Here is a 22,829-nt window from a genome sequence, read left to right on the forward strand (position 1 = left end):
GCTTCTCTGAGCTTTTGCTATTGTTGGGGTGGTTGGTTTTATTTCCTTTGTGCTCAAATTGCATACCAAGGTATTTGGTTACATCCCTGATTTGCCCTACATAAATTAATCCATGTCATAGGGAATAAATATAATTTCAGCCCTTGGAAAACCTAAGGCTAAACATGCTCACTGAGGATCCGTGAGAATGATTTCTCTAAATGCATTTCTTCATTACAATGATAAAATGCTACGATTCCAACAGAGCCCTCAGAATGGTAATATAGGCAACAGCAATAGGATTTTACAGTGACAGGTTTTATTTGGGTCTACAATGGCCCAAAATACAAAGGGCTCAATAGGGGACCAGAGAGATGGTGCCTCATACCAGAAAAAGTAGGGGACAGTATGGGAATCCTTTCGAGCACTGCTTATCAGAAACCAGCTCCAGCACCTACCTCGCTGATTTGCCTGGCTAGACTACGGGAGAGTGTTGCACAGAGAACGCTACCCTATCTAAATCATCATTCTAACTGCTCCAGAAACTCTTTCTGATTAAACATTTGCTCTCCTATTTAATGTTTCATAATCTACAGGCTCCTATCTTACTGGGATTGCTACAAAATCAAGAAAACAGGGAATCTTATGGATGAAAAGGGCCTTAGGAATTATCTAGGCTGGTGGCCCTCAAATTTTTATGTCTCAGGTCTCCTTCATGCCCATAAAAGTTATGAAGACACCAACAAGTTTTTGCTTATGTGGCTTATACCCATTGATGTTTACTAGATTAGGAATCAACACTGAGAAATTAAAAGTACATATTTATTTAGTAAATAATTTTTAAAGGATAATAAATTCATTTCATGTTAATGTAAATGATAAATTTTTAATGAGAAATCACTCTATTTTCCAAAACAAAATATTTTAGTGAGAAGAGTGACAAGTAATCTCTTTAATATTTGACTTAATAAATGCCAGCTGGGTTCTCATTTCTGCTTATGCATCAGTCTGTTGTGATATGTTATTTTGGTTGAAGTTTATGAGGAAAATCCAATCTCATACAAATATGTAGCTGGAAATGGAAGGATAACCATTTCAGATAATTGTGGATACTACACCATAACTCTACAAGTGCAGTTTCTTAAAGATTGGCCACTATGTGGAATCTCAACTCATACAAATAAACTTTTTGTTTTTGGGCTTGTTTTTTATCTCATGCATAATTTTTTCTAGGAAGTACCAGAGTTTGAACCCAGGACCTTGTACATGGGAGGCAGGTGCTCAACCACTAAGCTACACCCACTCCCCTCGTACATACTTTTTCATTTTTTAAAAAAATCCCCCCCTCCCCCGTGGCTTGCTTGTTGTTGTTGTTTTGGTTGGTTTTTGTTCCGTTTTTTTCTCTCTGTGTCCTTTTGCTGAGCGCTCTTTTGTGTTTTTTACCTGTCTCTCTTTTTGTTGAGTCAACTTTGCTGAGTTGGTTCTCTGCAGCGGTTGCGGGTGGGGAGGCTCTCCCTGGCTCTTGTCGGCCTGTAGCTCTCCCCAGCGTGCGGGCGAGGCTGCCTTCACCAGAAGGCCCCGGCACCGGGACCCAGGGCCTCCCATATGGTAGAAGGGAGCCAACTGATTGAGCCACAGCCGCTTCCCCTTCATACATAATGTTTGAGGCTGAAGATTATGATCTTTATTTTTTAAAGAGGAGACCAACTGAAAAAATTTTCTTTGTGGTGGAGCAAAAAGGTTAATATAGGAAAATGAGTTGGCATAAAGGAACAAGTGATAAAAGCCACTCAGGGAAAGGATGGGACAAATTTGCAGGTGAGGATTATGGCCCCCTAAACTGTTATAAGAGGAAAGGAAAGAAAATCAAGCCAGGAAATTTTAAAATTAGCATTTATGGGCCACTTCTCAAGTGCTTAAGAGAATTACCTCACCTAATGTATTTTCAAAACAGTTCTGTAAGTCAGATGTACTATTCCTGTCTCACAGAGGAGGCCAAATCTCAAAGGGAAGGAAGGTGGCTCTTGGATGAGGGACTGAAAGGTGAGCTGTGCGGCAACGACGCGTGCATCCTGGCCACGCGCAGGTACAGGCAGTGCCCATCGAAAGGAGATGCCAGGTGCTCAGTTACAGGAGGAGCCAACCCCAGTACCCCCTGGTGGATGTTCCTGGCGGTTAGATACCAGGCACTGAGAAGTCCATTATGAACTTACCTGTTTTTGCCCTTCCAAACAAGTCTCAAATGATAAGGAAACAATTTCTGAGTTATTTTTTTCAGTTTTTATTTTGCCAGAAGTATTAACCAAACTGTCTATGGGATGTGTTACATTTAGTTGTTCCTTTTATGAGGATGGTGACGTTTTTCATTTTTTTAAAAACGTATGAGCATATATTACTAGTGAGAAAAAAGCTGTGTCTGTAAAAATCTCCTTTTTACATTGCAAGGGTCATTGTCATTCTCCATTGACCCGCCAGGCTAAAGGAAGTTGTAGCGTGACGCCAAGTGCAAAAGAATATGCACAAAATCAATTTGACCTCCTCGACCAAAAGAAACGTCTAAATGTTTCAAGATTACAGAGCCAAGAGCATTTCATTTAAAATATTCATATTAGGAAAAGCCTGTGAAAGGGGATTTTTGCTCTCTTTAATTGAGTCAGTATCACTAATAATGATGGTTTGGCCCCTCAAAAAGCCCCTGAAGAGTATTTTCAAATTTGCTCATTTTTCTTTGTTTACCCAGTGCTTTTTACATTATATTTCCTATGAAAAGTTAATTTAAACAAGGAGTGACTGGTTAGCCTCGTCTTTCCTCTTACAGCATGTAATTATATTGATGTAACCCTAAGGACACATTCACTTTTCTTTTAATCCCCAGCTCTCCAGCCCCAACCCAAATCCCTGAAGGAAAATGATGAGAAATAATGAATAAACAAGGAGAGCTTCAGGATGGTTTTCTACCTCTCAAATCACACTATGGTCTTGGGAGGGAAGGAAAGACTAGTTTATGGCTAAGGCTTCTTGCAACAGAAGCCTTTTCCCAGAAGATTGGGCAACTTACATTGATCCATAGGGACTTATTAAAAATTGGCCTCTTTTGTTCTTAGTGTTGGACTGTTTACAGAAACCACGGAGCAAAAAGTTCCTGAGAAAGCTTTTCTCTTCCCAATAAATTATAGGACTGTAAAATGGCAACAACAACCAAAAAATGAGTTTGCAGGTACAATAAGACTTTCTCTGTACATGTGAGTCAGTGAATATCACCATTTTAATGAGGTGGGGGGCCAGAGACAGAAAATCTGTGAGTTCATTTTGAAAGTGCCCTGAGAGAATATAATTACAGGGAGAAATACTTTAAATCTTTTTCATTTACTTATGAATATTTTCCCTATAATTTTCTGGTTTATGCAAATACTTGTCCTTATCTGTATTCATGAGAAACACAGCTCTTCTTTCTCTGTGTTTTTTAGTTCTTGTGGAAGATTTCTCTTTTACCGTGGTGATCCAGGCATTTCAAAACTGGACCCAACTTTGCACTCTGGGTTCCTGAAATGGCCCACCTGTTTAAGGGTCCCCTCTTTGCCAAAACAAAAACAACTTGCCTCTGGATTTCCTTCAGCAGTCATGTAGAGGCACCTCACTATGTATTAGGAGGATGCTTAAATACTTTTGTTTATGCCTGATGACCATCAGTTAGGCTCTGTTATTTCCCCCATTTTATAAACGAGGAAACTGAGGCTTAGAAGGGTTGACTTGTACGTGAGAGACAAGAGTTTGGATTTCAAGCTGTGGATTGCCCCGGCCTCCTTTCCTTGAAAAGGAACTCTTGCTGGAAGCTTTGGCTGGGATCTGACCTCCAGCAGATACCCCACCCCCCAAGAAGCCGGCTGCCCCAGAATTCACAGTTCAAAGTGCTATGATTTCCCGTCACCACTTACCCACCCCGTTCTCTTTCCAGAAAGCCCCTGATGGCACAGAAATAGTCCAATGTAAATTCCCGGCCAGATCTTGCAGCCGAAGGCTGCTTCCCAGCCCCAGAGTCGCCGTCCTCCCCAGGGTTATGTGAAAAGCTAAAGAAAATTGTTTCAAAAGCAGTTGTCCGGAGTTTTGATTTGGTTTGGTCTGGTTCAAAACAGGAGGCCCAATTTCCCCTCTCCCCTCCCCTTCCTCTCACCCCTTAACTAAAATCCAACTCCGTGTTCTCTCTTGGGTCAAGAAGACTGCCTTTCACGTTTATAACATTTGGACAGAATACCAAATCGGGCAGTTGTTTAGGTAACTTACTTCTTTATATTTCCCCCTGAATTTTCTAAATGTCCTACAAGGAGAATGTTGCTTAAAAAAAAAAAAAGACTGGCGCTTAAAAATTGTATTATAGTTTCCCCTATGTTATTTTTTTATTATTACTCCCTGCAAAATATGCAGTGACAACGGAAGAAATCACGGGAAATGAGGTGGTGGACGCTAAAAACGCTATAGAAACATTTTTCGAAAAAGCCACAACTTTATCGAAACACAAACTAGTGTCTTTCATTATGCTTTTTGTTCTCAGTTAGACTGAGATCCTTGGACACCGGCGGGTTGACTTTTGGGGGTTCTTGAAATACAGGCAATTGGAGAGCGTTTTAGCACGGAGGCCGCGGTCAGAGCGTGTGTCAGAGCGGCCCGTATTGGTTTGAGGAGGGTGAGCCTTTCAATTTAGCCCTAGCCCCAAAGCCGAATGAAACTCCAGGTCTTATTTTCCAGGAACCCTTGGCTCGAGGGGGGAAAAAATCTGAATCATAATAAGAGTTAAGTTTGGCAACGCCGTGAGCCAAATATGGCCACCGCCACTCCCTCCGCGGGCAGGAAATCATCCGCGTTGACAATGACCGGATCCGATTATCCAGAACCCAGCCCGTCACCGTGAAAGTTAACTTCTCGACCAAACCCTCTCAGAAAGGGGCTGCAAAGATTACATTTTACGCCCTTAGGACACAAAAGTTCTCACAATGCGTTTTATTATTCATAAAAAAATAAATTTATTTACATTTAAGTAATTACTGTGGTAGTCCGGCTTCACGGCAGCGGTGCGCCCCCCCCTCCCTGAGCAGGGCCACTTGGCACCCAACCCAGCTGCCCACCTGGCGTGATCCTCCGCACCAGCAGGGACTGGGGCGCGGGCGACTCGCACACGGAGGTGGTGCTGGGGGAGGGGGTGGTAGGAGTTTGGGGCCGGAGGCTCTGGAGGAAAGTCCATACTCTGTGCGGGTGGGGGGCGGGGGTGGAAAGGTGAAGGGCGGAGCCTGAAGAGCTAGGAGAGGGAGGCTGGAGCTTTGGGAGTTCCCGACCTGGTGACGGTGGTGCCTCGCTGGAGCCTACGAGGGGAGGGGATGGGCAGAAGTTTGGATAAGAACACCAAGTCTGGAGACGGAGGACAGGGGCCCGCCTGCGGCAAGGAGGTCCAGCACCCAGGCGCGTGCACCGCCAGGGCGCGTGGGCGCAAACCCCAGCAAAACGCGGTTCTGGTGGACTTCAGAAGCCTGTCTTCACCCCGCGCGCTGGGAGGATGCTGTCGGGTGGGATACACAACTGGCCCAGAGAAACCACTTCCCCTTTTTGCAACTTAAATACACAGCCCCAGGTAAATAACAGCTCAGGACTTCTGCGTTTAACGCCCATCGGGATCGTGTTCTACCCCTTTACTAACCGCGACAGGCCTGGCTTGTACAGTCTTCCCATCACATGCATTATACACCTGGCCCAGCTTGGAAATGAACCCCTAAGCGGGTTGGCGCTGGGCTAAGGCTCTAGTGCAGGGGTTCGTCTGCACAGCTAAAGCCGGAGGGCGGTTCCGGACCCACGCTCTCGAAATAGAAGGAAGCTCTTTTCGGAGAGGTGAAGTGTGCTCGCCCAGATCTGCGGCTGCGGTGGCCACCCGCGCCCGAACAACGACACCCAAGCCGCCGACCTTCGGACGTGGCTCCCACATCCCCACACGCGGAGCGCCCGCGTCTGCCACCTCTCGGGTTCACAGGTCCAGGCAAGGGGAGTTCACAAAGAATCCAATGGAATCCCGATAATCCAATGGAAGCTTCCGTCCCTCCGCTGGGCTTCTCCGCGGCGCCCAAACACACGCGCCTAATAATCCCGTCCAGTGAGTTCTGGTCGGATCTAGGCAGTGGTTCCACATAGTCTACTGGCTGCGGAAACTTCTTTGGCGTCAGAGTCGGGTCGTCCGGAGACCACGAATGGCCAAGTCTGTGAATTCAAGAAGAGAATCAGATACGAGAGGACAAATGACCATCTCAAACCAAAGCCGCCCACGGGAACCCGGTGACATTACGGACTTTATAAAGTCCTCAGAGTGTAAGCAGTCTTCTCTCTAAACTAGGGTTTTAATTTTACTAGATGTTGATAACGCGAGAACTGAGGGTTCGTACACGCTTCCTTTGGGACTCTGCCCTCACGGAAATTTAGTGAAACTTGCCTGAGTTTGGGATTTGGTCCTTCAATTCCCTTTCACACACACGCACACAATCACACACGAGTCCTTCAGCGCCAAGTAGGAACTGGGACTCCGACAGGCTTGGACAGGATCTTTCCCAAGCCCCGGAGAGTTGGCAGCTCAGAGAGGGACTTTCCAGACAAATACCGTTTGAGGAATTTTGCCACCCAGGAGGAATTAAAAATCCAACGGCTGCTTTATAGAACCAGGCCTTTCCTCCTTCCTTTCACAAAAGAGAGCTTGATGAATCAAACCCGTCAGTCTCCTAGCTGGAGAGAGGTGCGCGAGCGAGATTTGGGATTAATTCTGCAATCTCGTAGGTGACACAGTTGAAACTAAGATTAACCCCGGAAGTAGGAAATTCGCCAACGGCTATCACTAGTCGAAGCACCAGGGACAAGGAACAGAAGGCTTCTTCTCCAGGGAAATGACTGCTCTCTCCCTTGATTTGAGAGGAACTAAACTGGCCTCCCCCAGCCCGTTCGGGAACCCCCTTTTCTGTTCCGCGCACCGGGCTGGCCCGGCCCCGGCGCGCCCTGGGCGTCTACGGGCCGCTCGCCCCCGGGCTCGCGCGCGGCGCCCCTACCAGGTTCACGGGGTGCACATAGCCGTTCTCGTAGCGGTCCTCCTGCAGCAGCTGCCGCAGGTGCGCGATGTAACTGGAGGCCAGCCGCAGCGTGTCCAGCTTGGAGAGCTTGGTGTCGGGGGGCACCCAGGGCAGGCTGGTCTTGAGCCTGGAGAAGGCTTTGCTCAGCACGCGCATCCGGGCGCGCTCGCGGGCGTTGGCCGCGTTCCGCTGCGACTGTTTGCACTCCGCGGCGGAGCCCTTGGGCGGGAGGGGCTTCTTGCCGCCGCCGCCGCTCGCGCCGCCGCCTGCGCCGCCACCCGCAGCCACACGGGGCCTCTTCCTCTTGCCGCCTCCCGCGCCGCCGGCCGCGCCCAGTGCGCATCGCTCCTCCTCGCCGTCGGGGTCCTCCTCTTCGGCCGATGAGTTGTCACTGGGCGAGGCGTAGCTGCGCTCGGCGCTGTGGAGGGGCGGCCTCTTGGAGGCGGGGACCGTGTACCCCCGCTGCAGCCCCTGCAGATCCATCTCCTCGGGGTCGCTCACCGAGCCGGTGGACATCGCGTCGCCCCCCGCGCCCACGCGCGCCCGCCTTCCTCCTGGCCAGTCTCTCGGTCTCCGCCTTCCGCTCCCTCGCGGAGGCGGGGGCCAGGGCGAGCTGCGAGGAGGACCGGAGAGACCTGAGCCGGGAGCCGCGGAGCCACGAGACCGGGCGGGCGGTGAGAGCGAGCACGCCCCGCCGCTGACCCCGGAGAGCGCTGCCCAGAGGTCCGCGCCCGGCCCAGGCTCAGCGCGCACACCCTCGAGCTGCGCCTTTTGACAGGGCTATTTATCTGCACTCCTCGGAACAAACCACCCCGGGCAAAGAAGAGGGGCTGGGGGTGTGTGGGGGGTGGTAAGAGGTGGGGCGGGGGCGTGGAAGGGGTGGGGACCACTTTCTCCGCGCAGAGGAGCCCTCGATGGGGGCGGAGGAAGGGGACGTCTCTGCAGAGCCCCGATTTGGGCCTTGGGTCTCGACGCATCCTCGAGTTGTCTCCGGGAGAAAAGTGTGTTTTGGGGGTGGGAGGGGGGAACTTGTTCCTCCGCTCCTCACTTCCACCTTCAGCTACTATTAGCGATCTTAAAGATCTGCCAGAGACACTTAGAGACCTCAGGAAAGATAGCGGCTTGTGCTCTCCCAGACTTTCAGCTGGGCACAGTTTTCCAGGTTCATCTCTCAAAGAGGAAAAGCAAGCAGACAATATGCAGCCTTCCACAACTGCTACCTTTCATTCTCCTCTTTTTCCTTTAACAACGCTTTGTGAGGTACAAAGCATTTTCGTTTCATCTTCAAACAACTTTTATAAAAAGTGTTAACTCCATTTTACAGAACTTGAAGCTGAGCCGCGGGGGTGTTAAGTAAAGGATCCGAAGTCATCGATTGGGCTGGTAAGTATTTGTAAGGACTAGAAGTTCACGTGTGGAATCTCTGGCCTGCCGGTGATCTAGTCACTGCATGCCTCCTCGCCAGGAGTTTTCCACTATCTTGAGAGTTCTGTGCGTTTGTTTTTCTTTTTTCTTTTTTTTTTAACGCCAAAATGCATGGGATAAAAGATCCTGCCCTAATCCATTTGGCTTTGTGATTTATATACTGAAGAGTCCGCTCCTGGATGCAGAAGGCTAAATCAGCACAATCGCCAACCCCCCCCCCCCCCAAAACTATGAAGCAGCATTCAGAATTATTGTGCCCCATTACTCACCCAAAATAAAACACCATCCCCCCATAAATCATACTGAGGCCTCATCATTTCCTAACAAGAAGGGCTACTGCCATCCTTGGTCAGAGGTTGAATGCCTCGTTTTTGGAGGCGGACACAACGCAAACAACGCCGGTGGCTGAGTGCCTGCTTTGGGCCAATTTCTCACTGAACTTTCTGTTTCCACGTGAAAGGCCCACGGAATAAGCAAAACCCTATGAGTCTGGGGGTATGATGACCCCATTTTCCAACAGGGAAACTAAACTGAGCCTTCACACTCGGCTTAGGTGTTCGCTTGCACTTTCCCTAAAAGCTCAAAGGTTCCCAGGCTGAGCGAGTTGCTAAGAGACAAGTGCGCAGTGTGCCCAGGGCAGAGCTGGCGGGTGCCTCTGGGCCCGCCTCCCTCCTCTGGCTCCTGCAGCAGAACAAATGCTCCGGGCTCTGGTGCCTGAAGTGCCGCAACAGGTGGCTGGCCCCGGCTGACTTCATCACTCAGGCATCATTCCACCTTCGGCTCCCAGGCCATGCCTCCCTGGTGGGGAAGTTTCACACAGCCCCTCCTGCTCGCTCCCATTTGCTGAGGTTTCTCCCCGCACATTTTGTCATGGGGCTCATTCTGTGGCCAGTTGAGCAAAAAGACTGTTTGCTGTCAGTTTTCTCTGAGCTGGGAAAATGCAGGGACTATTTGGCTGTAAGCAAATCGGCTATGGAGTACTTGAACTTGAGCTTGACTTTAAGGAACGTCTAGCAAGACGAGGGTAGAGAGAAGGGGGAGCAGAAATATGCAATGGGGAAATCTCAAGCTTGCTTTTTGCATCTCCTATTGATGACCTGAAGCTATCGATATAAATACATAGTCTCACACATTAGGGGCAGGCATACAGGTTTTAAACATCTGGATTGTTTACACAGGTGCAGAAGAAAGTCTTTCTTTAGAAAAGATTAATGGTGGGTAAAATGTTAGATTTCTCTAAACAGTGGTGAAAACTGTACCCAGTTTCAATGCTACACAGGTCATGGTGGGTTTCTTTTTCTCGAGGTAACTGCCTGACCACAACAGTTTGGGCATGTTTTTTATAGCACTTTCCCATTCTCCTTCCCTTCTTCCCTCCCTTTCTCCCTTTCTTCCCTTCCTCTCTTCCTTCTTTCTTCCCTCCCTCTCTCCTCCTCTTTTCTTCTTTTTTCTTTTCCCTCCCTCTTCCCCCACCCTTTCTTCCAATTCCCCCCTCCCTCTCTCTTTCCCTCCTTTCTCTTTCTCCCTCTTTCCTCTTTCAATAAAGACATCTTTTAATGTTTCTTTTATATTTGTTCATTTCTCTTTCGTTTTAATTTTCCTCCCACTTCTTTCTAGATATATTTTCATTTGTTACCCTTTTGTTTGCAAGTTGCAGACTCAGTGAAGATTAGGAAATGTATCTTCATATATGGAGTTTTTTTGTTATGTTTTATGTTTTTAAAATTTTTTAATTTTTTCATTTTCTTGGGTGCTCAAGCAAATACCATGCAATGGGTCAGCTTAAAAAAAGGGAATTTATCAATTCACTGTTTCGAAGCTGAGATATTTCAAATCAAAGTGTCCTCAAGGTTATGTTTTCTTCCCAAATTCCGGCATTTGGAGACTGGCTGCTGGTGATCCTTGTCCTGGGCTCCTCTGTCACTTGGCAATGCACATTGCGACCTCTTGGCCTCTCCCTTCTCCTCCAGGTTCCGTTGACCTTCAGCTTCTTGCTCCCCTGCTTTCTCTCTGAATTCGATTCCACCAGGACTCCAGTGATAGGACCGAGACCCATCCTTAATGAGTTGGGCCACACCTTAACTGACTTAACCACATGAAAGGGCCCTGCGTACAATTCGTTCACACTCACAGGAAGGCAGTAAGCTTAAGAACATGTTTTTTTTCCCCCTCCTCTGGGGTACAAACAGATCCAAAGCATAACAATATACATTTCAAGTTAGTATGTAACTAACAGTTTGCTGTAACAGGTTTGTAATAATATCCAACATTTATCAACCCTTTACACATTTCAAAGCACTTTTACTCTTCTTTCTTCTCCATGATTACAATAGCCTAAAGAGTTGACAGAGCAAGTCTAACTATGTCTTTTGAAAGGCCAGATTTTTGAAAATTGCTTTCACAAGTTAACATATATCACAAATGAGTAGTAAAGTCTTTACTTTTGTATTCAGATAAACCTGTTGAAGACAAACATCTGCCCATGATTTACAACTTTTAAATTTTGTCACATGCATAAGTAGTCATTTATAGTATATATTGGTGGCCTTGACATTCTTTTAATATGTCCCTTTTAAGTATGCATCATTGGGGAGGACTGCAGGACTTGGTCCTGGTTTTTGATGATGGTTCATTACTTTGACTACAGGCTTTGGGGCTCTCAAGTGCACAGTCCCATTGCCCAGCATTTTTCACAGTTCCCCATAAGGGACTCATTCTGGGAAAATGAATGGGACTGAATCAGAAACTTTCTTTTCTTCCTCCAAGTTCCCTCACCATAAAGTCACAACACTTCTTCAAGCCTCACTTTCCCTGTTTGAGAACTGGGGATAAAATACCTAAATTAGAGTTGCAGAAATGATTAAATGATGCTGTGGTGTATGTGGAAAGCACTCCTGTTCAGGAGTAACATAGGGAAGGTGCTTAAAATAATAAAATGAAACAAAAATGCAGACTTCAAAAAAACAGTGTGCAATTTTTGACAATAGTGAATAATGCCGCTCTGAACCTTGGTGTGCATATATCTGTTCGCATCCCTGCTTTCAGTTCTTCTGGGTATATACCCAGCAGTGGGATTGCTGGATCATATGGCAGTTCTGTAGGGAGCTTCCTGAGGAACCGCCAGACTGTCCTCCACAATGGCTGCACCATTGTGGTTCTACATTCCCACCAGCAGTAGATAAGGATTTCCATTCCTCCACATCCTCTCCAACACTTGTAGTTCTCTGTTTTTTTTAATAGCTGCTAGTCTGATGGGTGTAAGAAGATATCTCATTGTAGTTTTGATTTGCATTATTGACTGCCACAGTAAATATTGCCTCAAATAGCAGGGCTCCTGAGGGCTCTGGAGACATCCAGACACCACAGGCAGGGCTGACAGTTCAGGAGTTTGGTGCCCTGTCAGTGGGCCCTACTTTGGAATTTTTGCTTTCCAGTGTGACAGAGTTGGACTCAGTTATGGTTTTCCTACACATTGCTCCTCTGCCCCTTCTGTTTGAACCTATTGTTAGTACTGGAGTTCCTAGGTGTATGTCCAGGAGACTTAAATCTTTGGGCTGTCCATGGGCCAGCTGGACCCTGAACTTCAAAAGAGTTGCAACATCTACTCTCCAGTTCATTGGACTCACCCAGGATAACTAACAAGGAGATGATGATGGACAACAACCATCATAAGGAACAGAGAGAGTCTGCAACTGCAAGCAAGATAGCCCCATCCATTTCCTCCATGGGATCTAAGCCTGCTCACAATTAGAGACAGAGGGAGCATTACCATCCTAGAAATCCTCAGGACTGGGGAATGAACAATGGGCGAGAGTAGACTTACTGTTATTCCACTGTAGTCTTATTGTTATTTTAGCAATGGAAGAACTTTTATCACTGATATGGAGGCAGTGGCCACTGGAGGTTCTGAGGGAAGGGAAAGGGAAAAACAGGTGTAATACAAGGGCATTTTCAGGACATTGGAAGTGTCCTGAATGACACTGCAATGAAAAATACAGGCCATTATATATCTTATCATAACATACAAAATTGTGTGGGAGAGAGTGTAAACTACAATGTAAATTATAATCCACACTTAGTGGCAATGCTTCAGTATGTGTTCACTGATTATAACAAATGTACCACACTAATGAAGGATGTTGGTAATGTAGAAAAGTGTGGGAGGGGTAAGGAGTGGGGCATATGGAATCCCCTATATTTTTTATGTAACGTTTCTGTAATCTAAGTATCTTTTTAAAAAAATTTTAAGTATTTAAAAAATTTTTTTTTAAATTAAAAAACAGGACAAGTCATTATGGAAAATCTGTGTTTATCTCCCAGAATGCTGTTCAGGATCTGTTTAAATAAGGTAACAACAGTACATACTGATACTAAAGCTAGCTGGTGGGCTGTATCAATACCACTGAAAGATAAAATCTCTTCAGAATTATTTTGTCTTCCAGTTGTAAAAGGGTAAGGAGGACATACTCTTATCATTTTGCTTGAGAGAACAGAATGAGTAGTGCTGTGGGAAGCAACAATTTATCCTTCATTGCTGCTTTTAATTTTTGTTGTTGTTGCAGCTGTTTATTTTGCATTAGAACACTATCAAATTATACCCAGTGTAATAAACCATTGAAATTGGAAGAAAAAAAAGAGGGTGTGCAGGTGGGGTGGTCATACAGACCATAGAAAGGAAGGCCCTTCATTGCCCTTCCACCTCTTCCCCCAGCTCTGTGGGAAGTCCTGGGGAGGACATCTGGAGTGGGCACAGGGCTTAGGGAGGACAGGGGTGTGTCTATGTCACAATAGTTGTTACTTCAGAACAGTTGCTGGAGGAACATATTTGAATGGCTAGAGCCCTCCCGACTTGACTTCCCTGGTGTCTCGCTGTTGGGACCCAGGCCACCTCTAAGTCCTCAGCATGTAGCCAACTGAGTGACCTAGGGATAAGTTAAAGGTTAACAACCCTCCCCAGAGGGGAGAGAATGCAGAGATGGTGTTGTAAACTATGATCTTCCCAACGCAGTGAACGTCCTTGGTAACCGTCCTTCCAATGAGCATAGTGAAAACATTCCCACACCCCATGCGCACGCTTCAAGGGTCCCTGTAGGAACTCTGTTCTCAAGCCCTATGGAATGTCCTTGTTCTAAAACCCCTTATAGATCACCCCTCGTTGTCCCGCCTCTTTGCGGAGCACTGTCTTCATTCATTCTCTGCCGCCATCGAAGAGTCTCTCCTTTCCTAAGTCCCCATAAAGCTTATGTCTGACTAAATGCCAGCTGTGTCCTTCGGCCTCGCGGCCTCACCGCCTCACCAACTCGTGCCCTTCAGGAGTTGCGTTGTAACACCATATATTTCTATTGGCCAATTCAGGGATTAATCTCATCAATTATCTGAGCATCTAGTATCTTTACTTTTGCTGTGCGACCACACCCCGGGCTAGGAGCCCACGTTTTAGCGGGTCAAGCACGCTAATGCCGAGGCCGGGCGAGGGGCCGCGCACACTGCGTCCCGGCCTCGCCCGTCTCCCTGTGCCTCTCCTGCCGCCGCCGGAGCGCGGAGGGAAGCGCTTCCAGGCGGGATTTCCACAGCGCTTTGTAATGGAAGCCTCGGGCCCAAGCGCGAGTTGGACTCCGTGCCCCAGGGTGGACGGGTCACCCGTGCGCAGCCGGCCAGGGTGCCAGGGCCCAGTTCTCTACCGTCTTCAGAGCAGCAGGCCGTGCCCGCGAGGTGGCGAGTCTCCGGTCCCGCGGGGGTGGTTTCATCGTGTGCCAGCGTTGTCCCCCCCCCCCCGGCTGGCCACGTGGGCGGGTTATGCGGGCTCGGGCCTCGTGGAGAGGATCACACGGGGAGAGCCTCTGGGGAGGGCGGGCTGGGTGGGGAGCAGTTAGGCCTGTAACCCCCCAGGCCCGCGCTCTTCTTCCTTGTCCGTGTGAAGCCCCCTCGAGAGCCCAGCCCGCGAGGACACCCCTTCCATCCTTCCCTGTGCCCCATCCCCGCCAGTGATGTCCTCAGCCACAGGTGGTCCTGTGGCAACACCCGGAAGCTCCAGAACCAGTTGTCTGCTAGTTCATTTATCCAACGATTGCCAGAAACCTGAGACCTCTCCAGCCTTGTGAGACCATAGCTTGTTGCGAGCCCAGTGCTTGGGTACATCGGGTAGAGGAGGCTGGAGAAAAAAGCCAGGGCTGAAAATGAGAAAAAAAAAAAAATGTGGGGGAATGAGGAGAGGGAAAGCTGCAAAACTTTCCAGGTAGCGTACCCTGGTTTTCTCTGCCATTCAGGAAAGAAGGAAAAGAACACTTGTCCACTGAGGATTGACAAGTGAAACAAACCTGCGGCTTCGGGAAATCATTTTTTTCCCTTTAAGCCAGTTCCCTGGACTCTAGGGAGCAGACACTGAGGCCTAACTGCCCGGGGAACCCCAAATGGCCACTGGAAAGCTGGGTCTCCTGCCCGTGGCTTTGAAGACCCGATTAATCCAGGAAAGGAACTCTGCTCTCAGCAAAGAAAGGCCTTGTGGAAGGACTGGGAAGTGGGTAGGATCTGTGGCCCTCAGTCACGTGGAAAGTCCTGCAGGGCCGGCTGGTCTGGATTTGGCCTGTGCCTCTGGGTCTGCTAACTTATTTCCCCAAATCCCTTGAGGCATTCATTCACTTTTAGGCAGAAGCTGAGGAAGGACTGCCTGGAGATATTTTTCCCTTTTAAGTACTATTGAATTCACTGGCAATACTTTGGAAGTATGGAAATACTCCCTTACCAAAATCTCCCTTGAAATAGTGACACAGATCTGGTCTCCCTTGTAGGGTCCCAAACCTTGTTTGATTTCATCTTGGAGTTAATGACCTAAGAGAGAAATGCCAGCCTTCCCTGTTGAGGAGCCCTCAGCTGTGGCTATTAGGAGATCTCTGTATTTATCAGTTATACGATCTTGTTCTCCCTCTTGGAGCTCCCTTCTCCTGGGACAAATTGAAGATAATGCCAGCTATCTCATAGGTGGGTGGAGAGGGTCCTGTGAACCTGGCTGCATGTGCAGGCTCCCCTGGAAATGAGTGCATTGCACTGTTATCCCCAGTTTCTCTCCTATGGACTCATTCTTCTCCTACCCCCTTTCCCAAAAACTGGCCCTGCTCAGACGTACTCTCATTTTAGTTCCCCCTTCCCTTTCTCTCTGCCCACACAGCCCCCCAACTCCTGCTCATCTCCTGTAGAACACCAAAGAAAGACCAAATGCCTCCTGGTGCCAGAAGGAAGTTCTCATGTAATAGATACCTTGTGGTGTCGGGCAACAGGGATTCTGTGTTCTATGTCAACCAGTCCCGCAACTAGCTCTCCTTTGTAAGTAGGGTAGCTAGTTTACAAACGAATGTTATTTCCCTAGTCCAAGCCCCCTAACCTCCGATTCTCACATACGCACTAATAGATGATCAAAGAACAGGGAGGTGTTTTGGGAAATGTGCCCACATTTCTTTGGCTTATTTGTGCTTCTCTGTCCAATTAGCAGGCATAATGAGCCAATTAACCTGCAGAAGGAAACACCCTGGTACATTCCTCCTTAGGTTTCAGTCTCAAAGGAGAACTCCTTGAGAATGTTGGAAACAGAACGAGATAAGTTATCCTCATGCCTCATTTCATCACCTCACCCCTATCCCTTCTTTGATGTGCCTCGTTTAGGATAACTTCCTTTAGGAAAGAGAAGAGCAGACATAAAATAAATGAGAAGACTAAACTATAAGCTCAATGAAGGCAGAAACCTGGGTCTTGTTCATCTTGGTAGCCCAGTGTTTGGCACAGTGCTTGAGTCAAGAAAGCTCCTGCCTAAATATTTGATGACTGAGAAGATTCACAAACACGTGAACACAATCCAGTCTGTGACCATAATGAATGGGAGGTACACACTCAACCCACTAGCTGTCCTTCGTTGAACCACCTCAGTTTATTCCCAAGTGCTCTAGCCCACACAGATACTTAAAGGGAGTCACTGAGTTTCTCATTAAATGAATGGACTTGAAAAGATCATTTCCTGTTTTCCCATGTAGGTTATATGTCTACTCATCATACACAACCCCCAGTGTTATTCTAAATAGCTGAAGAATGGCATTTATTATAACCATTCCCACAACACTCTATTTTCTCCTTATAAAAATGAAATCTAGCTTTAAATACCATTTGTAACTTGTTTTTCCCGAATGAAAAATATTCACAATTTTCATAAAATTTCAGGGGATCACAGACCTTCAAAGCCTCAGGTGAAAATTTTTAGCACAGAAGAAGGAGAGAAAAGGGCCAAGTGAGGAGCCTTAAATTTCCAGTTTAATGGCTGGGCAGAAAAGGGGAATTCAGCAAAAGAAAGGCAGCACTGGAAGAGGTGAGAGGAAAACCAAGAGACAGTAGTGTTGCTGGAGGTAAGAGGGGAGTTTCAGGAAAGATCAGGAGAGGACTTGCAGTTGAGATGGATTTTGCAGCCTCCCCTGCACACCATATCCATAGCAATGAGAGCTAAAAAGTAAAAAGGCATAGTCATGTTCAAAAGCAAGAAAAATATCTTTGTGGATCAGGAACAGAGTAGCAAGAGAATGGTGAGTGGGGCTGAAGCTCCTTCCTGCATGTCCTCTGGAGGCAGGAGCCTCTGGGAGTTGAGGTCCTTTGCAGGTGAGGGTAACAAAACTGCCCCATGTGAGGAAGGAGATTGACCTGGGCTCACTGCTTAAATTAGGAGCTGGAGCAGGGCTCCACCACTGTGGATGCTGCTGCTGAGGAAGTAGGGGGAAGCTGGCCAAGGCTGTGTGACTGGATCAGTTTCAATCAATTGATCTTACTCTTAGTTATGGGTCACGTTTTCCTGCTTCTTCACATGCCTAGTAACTTTTGATTGGATGCCAGACATTGTGAAATTTGCCTGCTGGGTGCTGGATAATTTTGTATTCCTTAAATATTATTGATCTTTGTCTGGAAAGCAGTTAAGTTACTTGGAAGCAGTCTGGTCCTCTTGGGTCTTATTATTAAGGCTTGTTGACAGGATCAGAGCAATGCTCAGTCGAAGGTGAATTATTCCCCACTACTGAGGCAAGTTTATTCTGAATACTCAACCCAGTGAGAACTGCGAGATTTTCCAGTCTGGCCGGAACATGTATTATTCCTGGCCCTGTGTGAGTGCTTGCCATAGTTCCCTTTAATTCTTTGGGTGGTTCTTTTCCTCAGCCTTTAGTAATTTCCTCACAAATTTCCAGAGTTCTCTCTCTTTTTTTTTTTTTTTTTTTTGCAGCTGTCTCCTCTCGATTACTCTGTTCTCTGAATTCTAACTGCTTTGGTCTCCCCAGACTCTCAGCTCTGTCTTCCCATCTCAGGGAGTGTGCTGGGCTCAGCCTGGGCTCCCCTTTTCTTCTTCATGCTTGGGAACCCATGGCAATATTTGAGGGCAATTGTAGGGCTCACCTTGTTAGTTTCCCATCTCTCAAAGATCACTGACTTTCATTGCCCCGTGTTTTGTTTTGTTTTTTTTCTTTTTTCTTTTTCTTCCCAATGTTTTGAGAATCATTGTTTTGCATAGTTTGTTCATTTTATGGTTGTTTTGGTGGAAGGGTAAATCTCAGTCCTATTACCTAATCTAGACCATATGTGGAAGTTTTTGAAATGGCATCTAAATGAAAATTTTATTATTTTATTATTTTATTTTTTTAAGGGTGAGAGTTGCTTAAACATGCTTATATTTTAGGGGAAGAAGCTGGAGAAAAGGGAGAGATTAAAGATATTAAAATTATGGGAAAGAGAACGGAATGGCAAAGGGACAAGATCCCCAAGGAGGTGGAAGGAAATGAAAAAAAAATTTATTTGAAGGAGAGAAGGCACACTGCTTTACCTGAAAGAAGAGGAAAATAAATAATGTAGGATGCCACTGGAGATAAGCAGAGGTTAATAATGGAAGGTAAAGAAGTTAACACCTGATGGCCTCTGTTTTCTTAGTGGAGTATAAATTAAGGCGGTGTACTTAGAGTGAGCCGGTAGGCATGAGCTCTCAGTATTAAGAGAAGTGGGGAATGTGGGGAGAAATGGATTAGAGAATATAAGAAGGGTCTAGCTAGGGCTAAGAAAAAATATTGCAAAGCAGTGTTAAGGTTTCTGCTGAAGTAGACAAACATTTAAACCCATGAACAAATATGAAGTTATCTAGCACATTGGTTGCCATATAGTTGTGTTGAATCTTGATATATCTTTAATTACAAGAATTTGCAAGTATGGGTCAGTTTCGATCCATTAGATTCTGATGAGAGAGGGAGGCAATTTAGGATCATAGTGTTCAGGAGAGACACTCTTATACATTTAGACGAAGCTTCTTCAGTTGGGGCCCAGGTTATGCAGCAGGGAAGGCATATCTTTTATTTTGCTTTTTTAGCATTAAGTGGAGAGGGGAGGATTTACAAACCTGAAGTACTGCTATGCTGCACAAATCTGGGTGGTCTCCTTGACATAGACTACCATGTGAAAGAATCTATATATTTCTCTTTTTTTTTTCAATTGTGCCTTGTCTATGTAAAATTCATGCATGTAAAGTACATGAATTCATTCAGTTCATACATATAAACTATTCTTCAAAATGTAGGCTCCCTGGAGGTATTATCTGGTTTCTTCTAAAATTCCACAACCATTTGGAACAAGGCAAACTTGGATAAATCAATAATAAGCTTAAGATTTCTCAGTATTAGCCAGAGGGTACTCACTGGCATGTGTTATATGTTTAATAATGGGGAGAAAAGGTAGCACAAGTGATATTGGTTCTCAGTGCCCTTATTTTCTCATTCAGGACTCTAAACTTCAATATCTTCTCCCCCCCTGCCTGAATTTATAGTTAGAAGAACTGAAGTCAAGAGAAGTGACTGTCTTGTGCATATGGTGTGGCATGGCTTCATCACTCAGTAATACAGGTTATAACTCTGCATTAGCTTTCACTTTTTGGCTGGTTAGAGCTCAAAGTCAGACAGAGGTGAGAGCTCAGGGCTGTCTCAGGACTTTCCTGAGCCTCACACCGTTGTGGGCATGCTTGTAGCTTTCTCAATCCCAGGCACATATTGGAGCTTTTCAAGGGCCCTATGGAAGGCTCACTCCCTACCTTTTTGTTTTATGTATTTGGTTAGCCTGTTGTTTTCTCCCAACTATTATTCACCACCTCAGGCAGCTGGAAAATTAAACAGTTTCCTCTAATTATTTCCAACAAATTCCCCTGGGGAAAAGACTTTTCATATTGGTGAGCCCTGAGTCAGGTCAATAAAGACAGCCTTACAAGTGGGGTCTTCCAGGGAGACACCAGCATATCAGATAGTGACTATTCTCTTGGAATAAAGCTTTGAAAGGATCTCCAGCTCTACTCTGCCCCCTCCAGTGACTGCAGGGCCTGCTGGTTTCCATTGTGATTGTGTGCTGTCAGTTGGCAAGCTATGGCAAAGGTGGAGAAGGGGAATGGGAATAAGCCAAATTAAAATGCCACAAAGCTCTCTATTCTCACGGATTCAGCTTTTTTTTTTTTTGAAAAAACACTCCCCAGATTATTTCAAGCCTTTGCTTAATTTGTAGGTTTCTGAAAATATTAATTCTGACAACTTTTGCTAGTTTTGTTGCTTTTATGGAGGAGACAGAGCTCAGAGGTTCTGATTAACCCATTTTTGCTAACATTACCTACCCCCCTTCCTTCCCTTACTAAATATTGATTGTATATTATATTTATCATGAGATCCAATTGGAAGGGCAGTAAATTAAGTGCCAATTCTGTTCACATTTAAGAAGTGAATGGTAAGAGGTTCTACATATTTTGAGGAGTTCTACTTTCACTATATTCTGGTTTCCAACTTCCAGTGGTACAAGAATCAGGGCAGAGCAAGGGAACTAGGGAACAGCTAGCTACAGGGATTCAGCAAGATTATCTTCACATTGATTGTCTACCATACCCTCCTGTGTAAGCCACACTCCTCTGTTATTTGTATTCTTGCCTCCCCAACTGCCTGGGTAGCTTCTCGGAGGTTAGCCTTTCTAAGGCAGGCACTGTAGCATTCCCTTGAAAGAGTGTGGTCTAAGGACAGCTGCTTCAGAAGATGTGGATTTTCCACATCCAAGAAGGAAAGTTACCGAGATGGAGGGATGGGTTCAACTGTTTATCTATACGGTGATGACCAATTGATACTCTCTAATTCTTTTGTAGAACGATTTCTAGATGAATAAAAGTAAACAGAATGCACTTAGTTTTTTTTCTTTGATTCTTATCTCCCCAGGACTTTCATATACTAGCACATCTCCCACTGCTACCAAGTAGGAACAGTTATTCTAGCACGTATTTAGTCAATAAACTCTGCAATGAACCCATTGCAGTCAGTTTATTCTTTCAGTGAGGGCATAGTGAGCACTTACTTATGTGCTGGGTGTGTGATGAAATTTGTTGCTGCCATTCTCCTAGAACTCCAGGGCTCCCCCATTTTGGGACCAAGTGATCCAGATATTACAGAACATGTTCAATATTCTCCTCCTCACCATATACACAAATACATGCATACACCCAAAGTGAAATATAAAAGATACCTAAGAAACCAAAGAATGTGCAGTGCCAATATTTTTAAGCTGACACCACTTCCTAGTAAGAGAGAAAGCATACTAGAGAAAAGCCATTGTTCATTCTTTCTCTTCTTTACCGGCCTTGCTCACCATCCAGAGAGATGTTCAGATCATAATTCAAGATACTACAATCATAAAGTAGATACAACCCCGGGTATTGGTTCTTCTGAGGGCTACAGAGACCCACAGGTTCTATGGTCATGGCAGATGGAGTTCAGTGCCATGTCAGTTGGTCCTACTTTGGCGTTTGTGTTTCTGTGTGATGGAGCTGGACTCAGATATGATCTTTGTTCACAAGCCTCTCCTGTTACTTTTACCGTACTATAGTTGGTGTTGGGGTTTAGTGTATACTTGGGGAACCTTTATCTCTGGACTGACCATGTGATAGCCAGGCCCTGAGCCTCAACAAACTTCAGCTCCTACACTCTGGTTTATTGGACTTACCCCACTCAGCTAACATGGAGTTGAAGGAGGTCAACCACCACACCAGGGAGCCAAGAGTGCCTACAGTTGAAAGCAGGAGGATTGCATCCAGCATCCATGTGGAATCTAAGGCCCCTCTTGATATAGATGTGGAGTGGACACAACCATTCCAAGGTCCACAGGATGGAGGAATAGAGTATGGATTAGAGTGTACTTACTGATACTCTATTCTGGAACTAATGTGAGTAGTAGTGGAAGTAAATGTAACACTGAGATGGGGAAAGTGGCCATGGGAGCTGCTGAGGGTGGGAATGGGAAGAAGAGATGTGATGTGGGGACATTTTCAGGATTTGGAGGTGTCCAGGGTGGTACTGCAGGGACAGTTACTGGACATTGAATGTCCTCCCAAGGCCCACTGAGTGGACTGGGGGAGAGTGTAAACTGTAATGTGGACCATTGACCATGTGGTGCAGCAGTGCTCAGAGATGTATTCACCAAGTGCAATGAATGTTCCATGATGATGGAGGAGGTTGTGGTTATGGGAGGAGTGGGGTGAGGAGGGTGGGGAGTATATGGGGACCTCATATTTTTTAATGTAACATTAAAAATAAATTAATTAAAAAAACAAAAGGAAAAAAAAAAGATACTGCAATCGTGAGGAAATTCTCCTCTCGAGAGATTCCACCTCTTCAACAAATATGTGCAAAGTAACATTTTCAAAAAATATTCCACCAGTTTACTTAACAGAGTTCAGAATTTCTGGGTCAGCATAGAGGTAGAGAGATTGCCAAGGTGTGCTTATTCACTGCCTGCCACCCTGTCACCTCTGTATGTAAGCAGACTCTTCCCCAGGTGGCTCGGCACTCCCAGTTACAAGAGGGAGGTAGGAACCCTGACAGCTGCCCAGGCCTGCTGTGGTGGTGGATGGCTGGGTGTGGGGGCACAACTGCCTCGATTTGACAGGCTTTCAGGCTTGCATTCTCTCTAGTGATACCCAATATCCTACCCAATAAAGTCCTAACAACAGAAAGTGATCCAGTTGTACATATTCACCAGGGCCTACAGTTCCAAAATGTTCACTCAGATCTCCATGGATAAAACATCTGCAATGTGGTTTTCTCTTGTGTGTGTGATCCCCATGATCACTTTGTCACAGTAGCTTAGAAATTAAATCAGGGACCTGATAGTATAATGCATTTTCATCTCCACAGTTTTCTTTATGTTGGTACCCTCTATACTACATAAATATTATAACTCTTACATTTTTATTTTTTACTATTTCATGCCAGAAGAAAATAAAGGATACAGAGTAACTTCTAGGTGACATAATTT

General features: G+C 46.0%; 1 protein-coding gene across 1 annotated transcript; it reads right to left on the bottom strand.

Moving 5' to 3' along the window:
- Positions 1-4,959: 4,959 nt before the first annotated feature.
- On the bottom strand, positions 4,960-7,845 carry MSC (musculin). Its single transcript, XM_004449640.5, has 2 exons — positions 7,050-7,845; positions 4,960-6,216 (listed from the first exon to the last, which is right to left on the bottom strand). The coding sequence occupies exons 1-2, from the start codon at positions 7,584-7,586 to the stop codon at positions 6,130-6,132; spliced, it is 624 nt and encodes a 207-aa protein (XP_004449697.1). The 5' UTR covers positions 7,587-7,845; the 3' UTR covers positions 4,960-6,129.
- Between the last annotated feature and the right edge of the window lie 14,984 nt (positions 7,846-22,829).

The sequence above is a fragment of the Dasypus novemcinctus genome, chromosome 14 (assembly GCF_030445035.2).
Source record: "Dasypus novemcinctus isolate mDasNov1 chromosome 14, mDasNov1.1.hap2, whole genome shotgun sequence".
NCBI lineage: Eukaryota > Metazoa > Chordata > Mammalia > Cingulata > Dasypodidae > Dasypus > Dasypus novemcinctus.

What these genes read in the sequence shown, in the direction of transcription:
- MSC (XM_004449640.5), bottom strand. Translation starts at nt 7,586, where the DNA reads ATGTCCACCGGCTCGGTGAGCGACCCCGAGGAGATGGATCTGCAGGGG. An exon ending in ATGTGCACCCCGTGAACCTG is followed by an intron (nt 6,217 to 7,049) that starts GTAGGGGCGCCG and finishes TTGAATTCACAG; the next exon opens with ACTTGGCCATTCGTGGTCTC.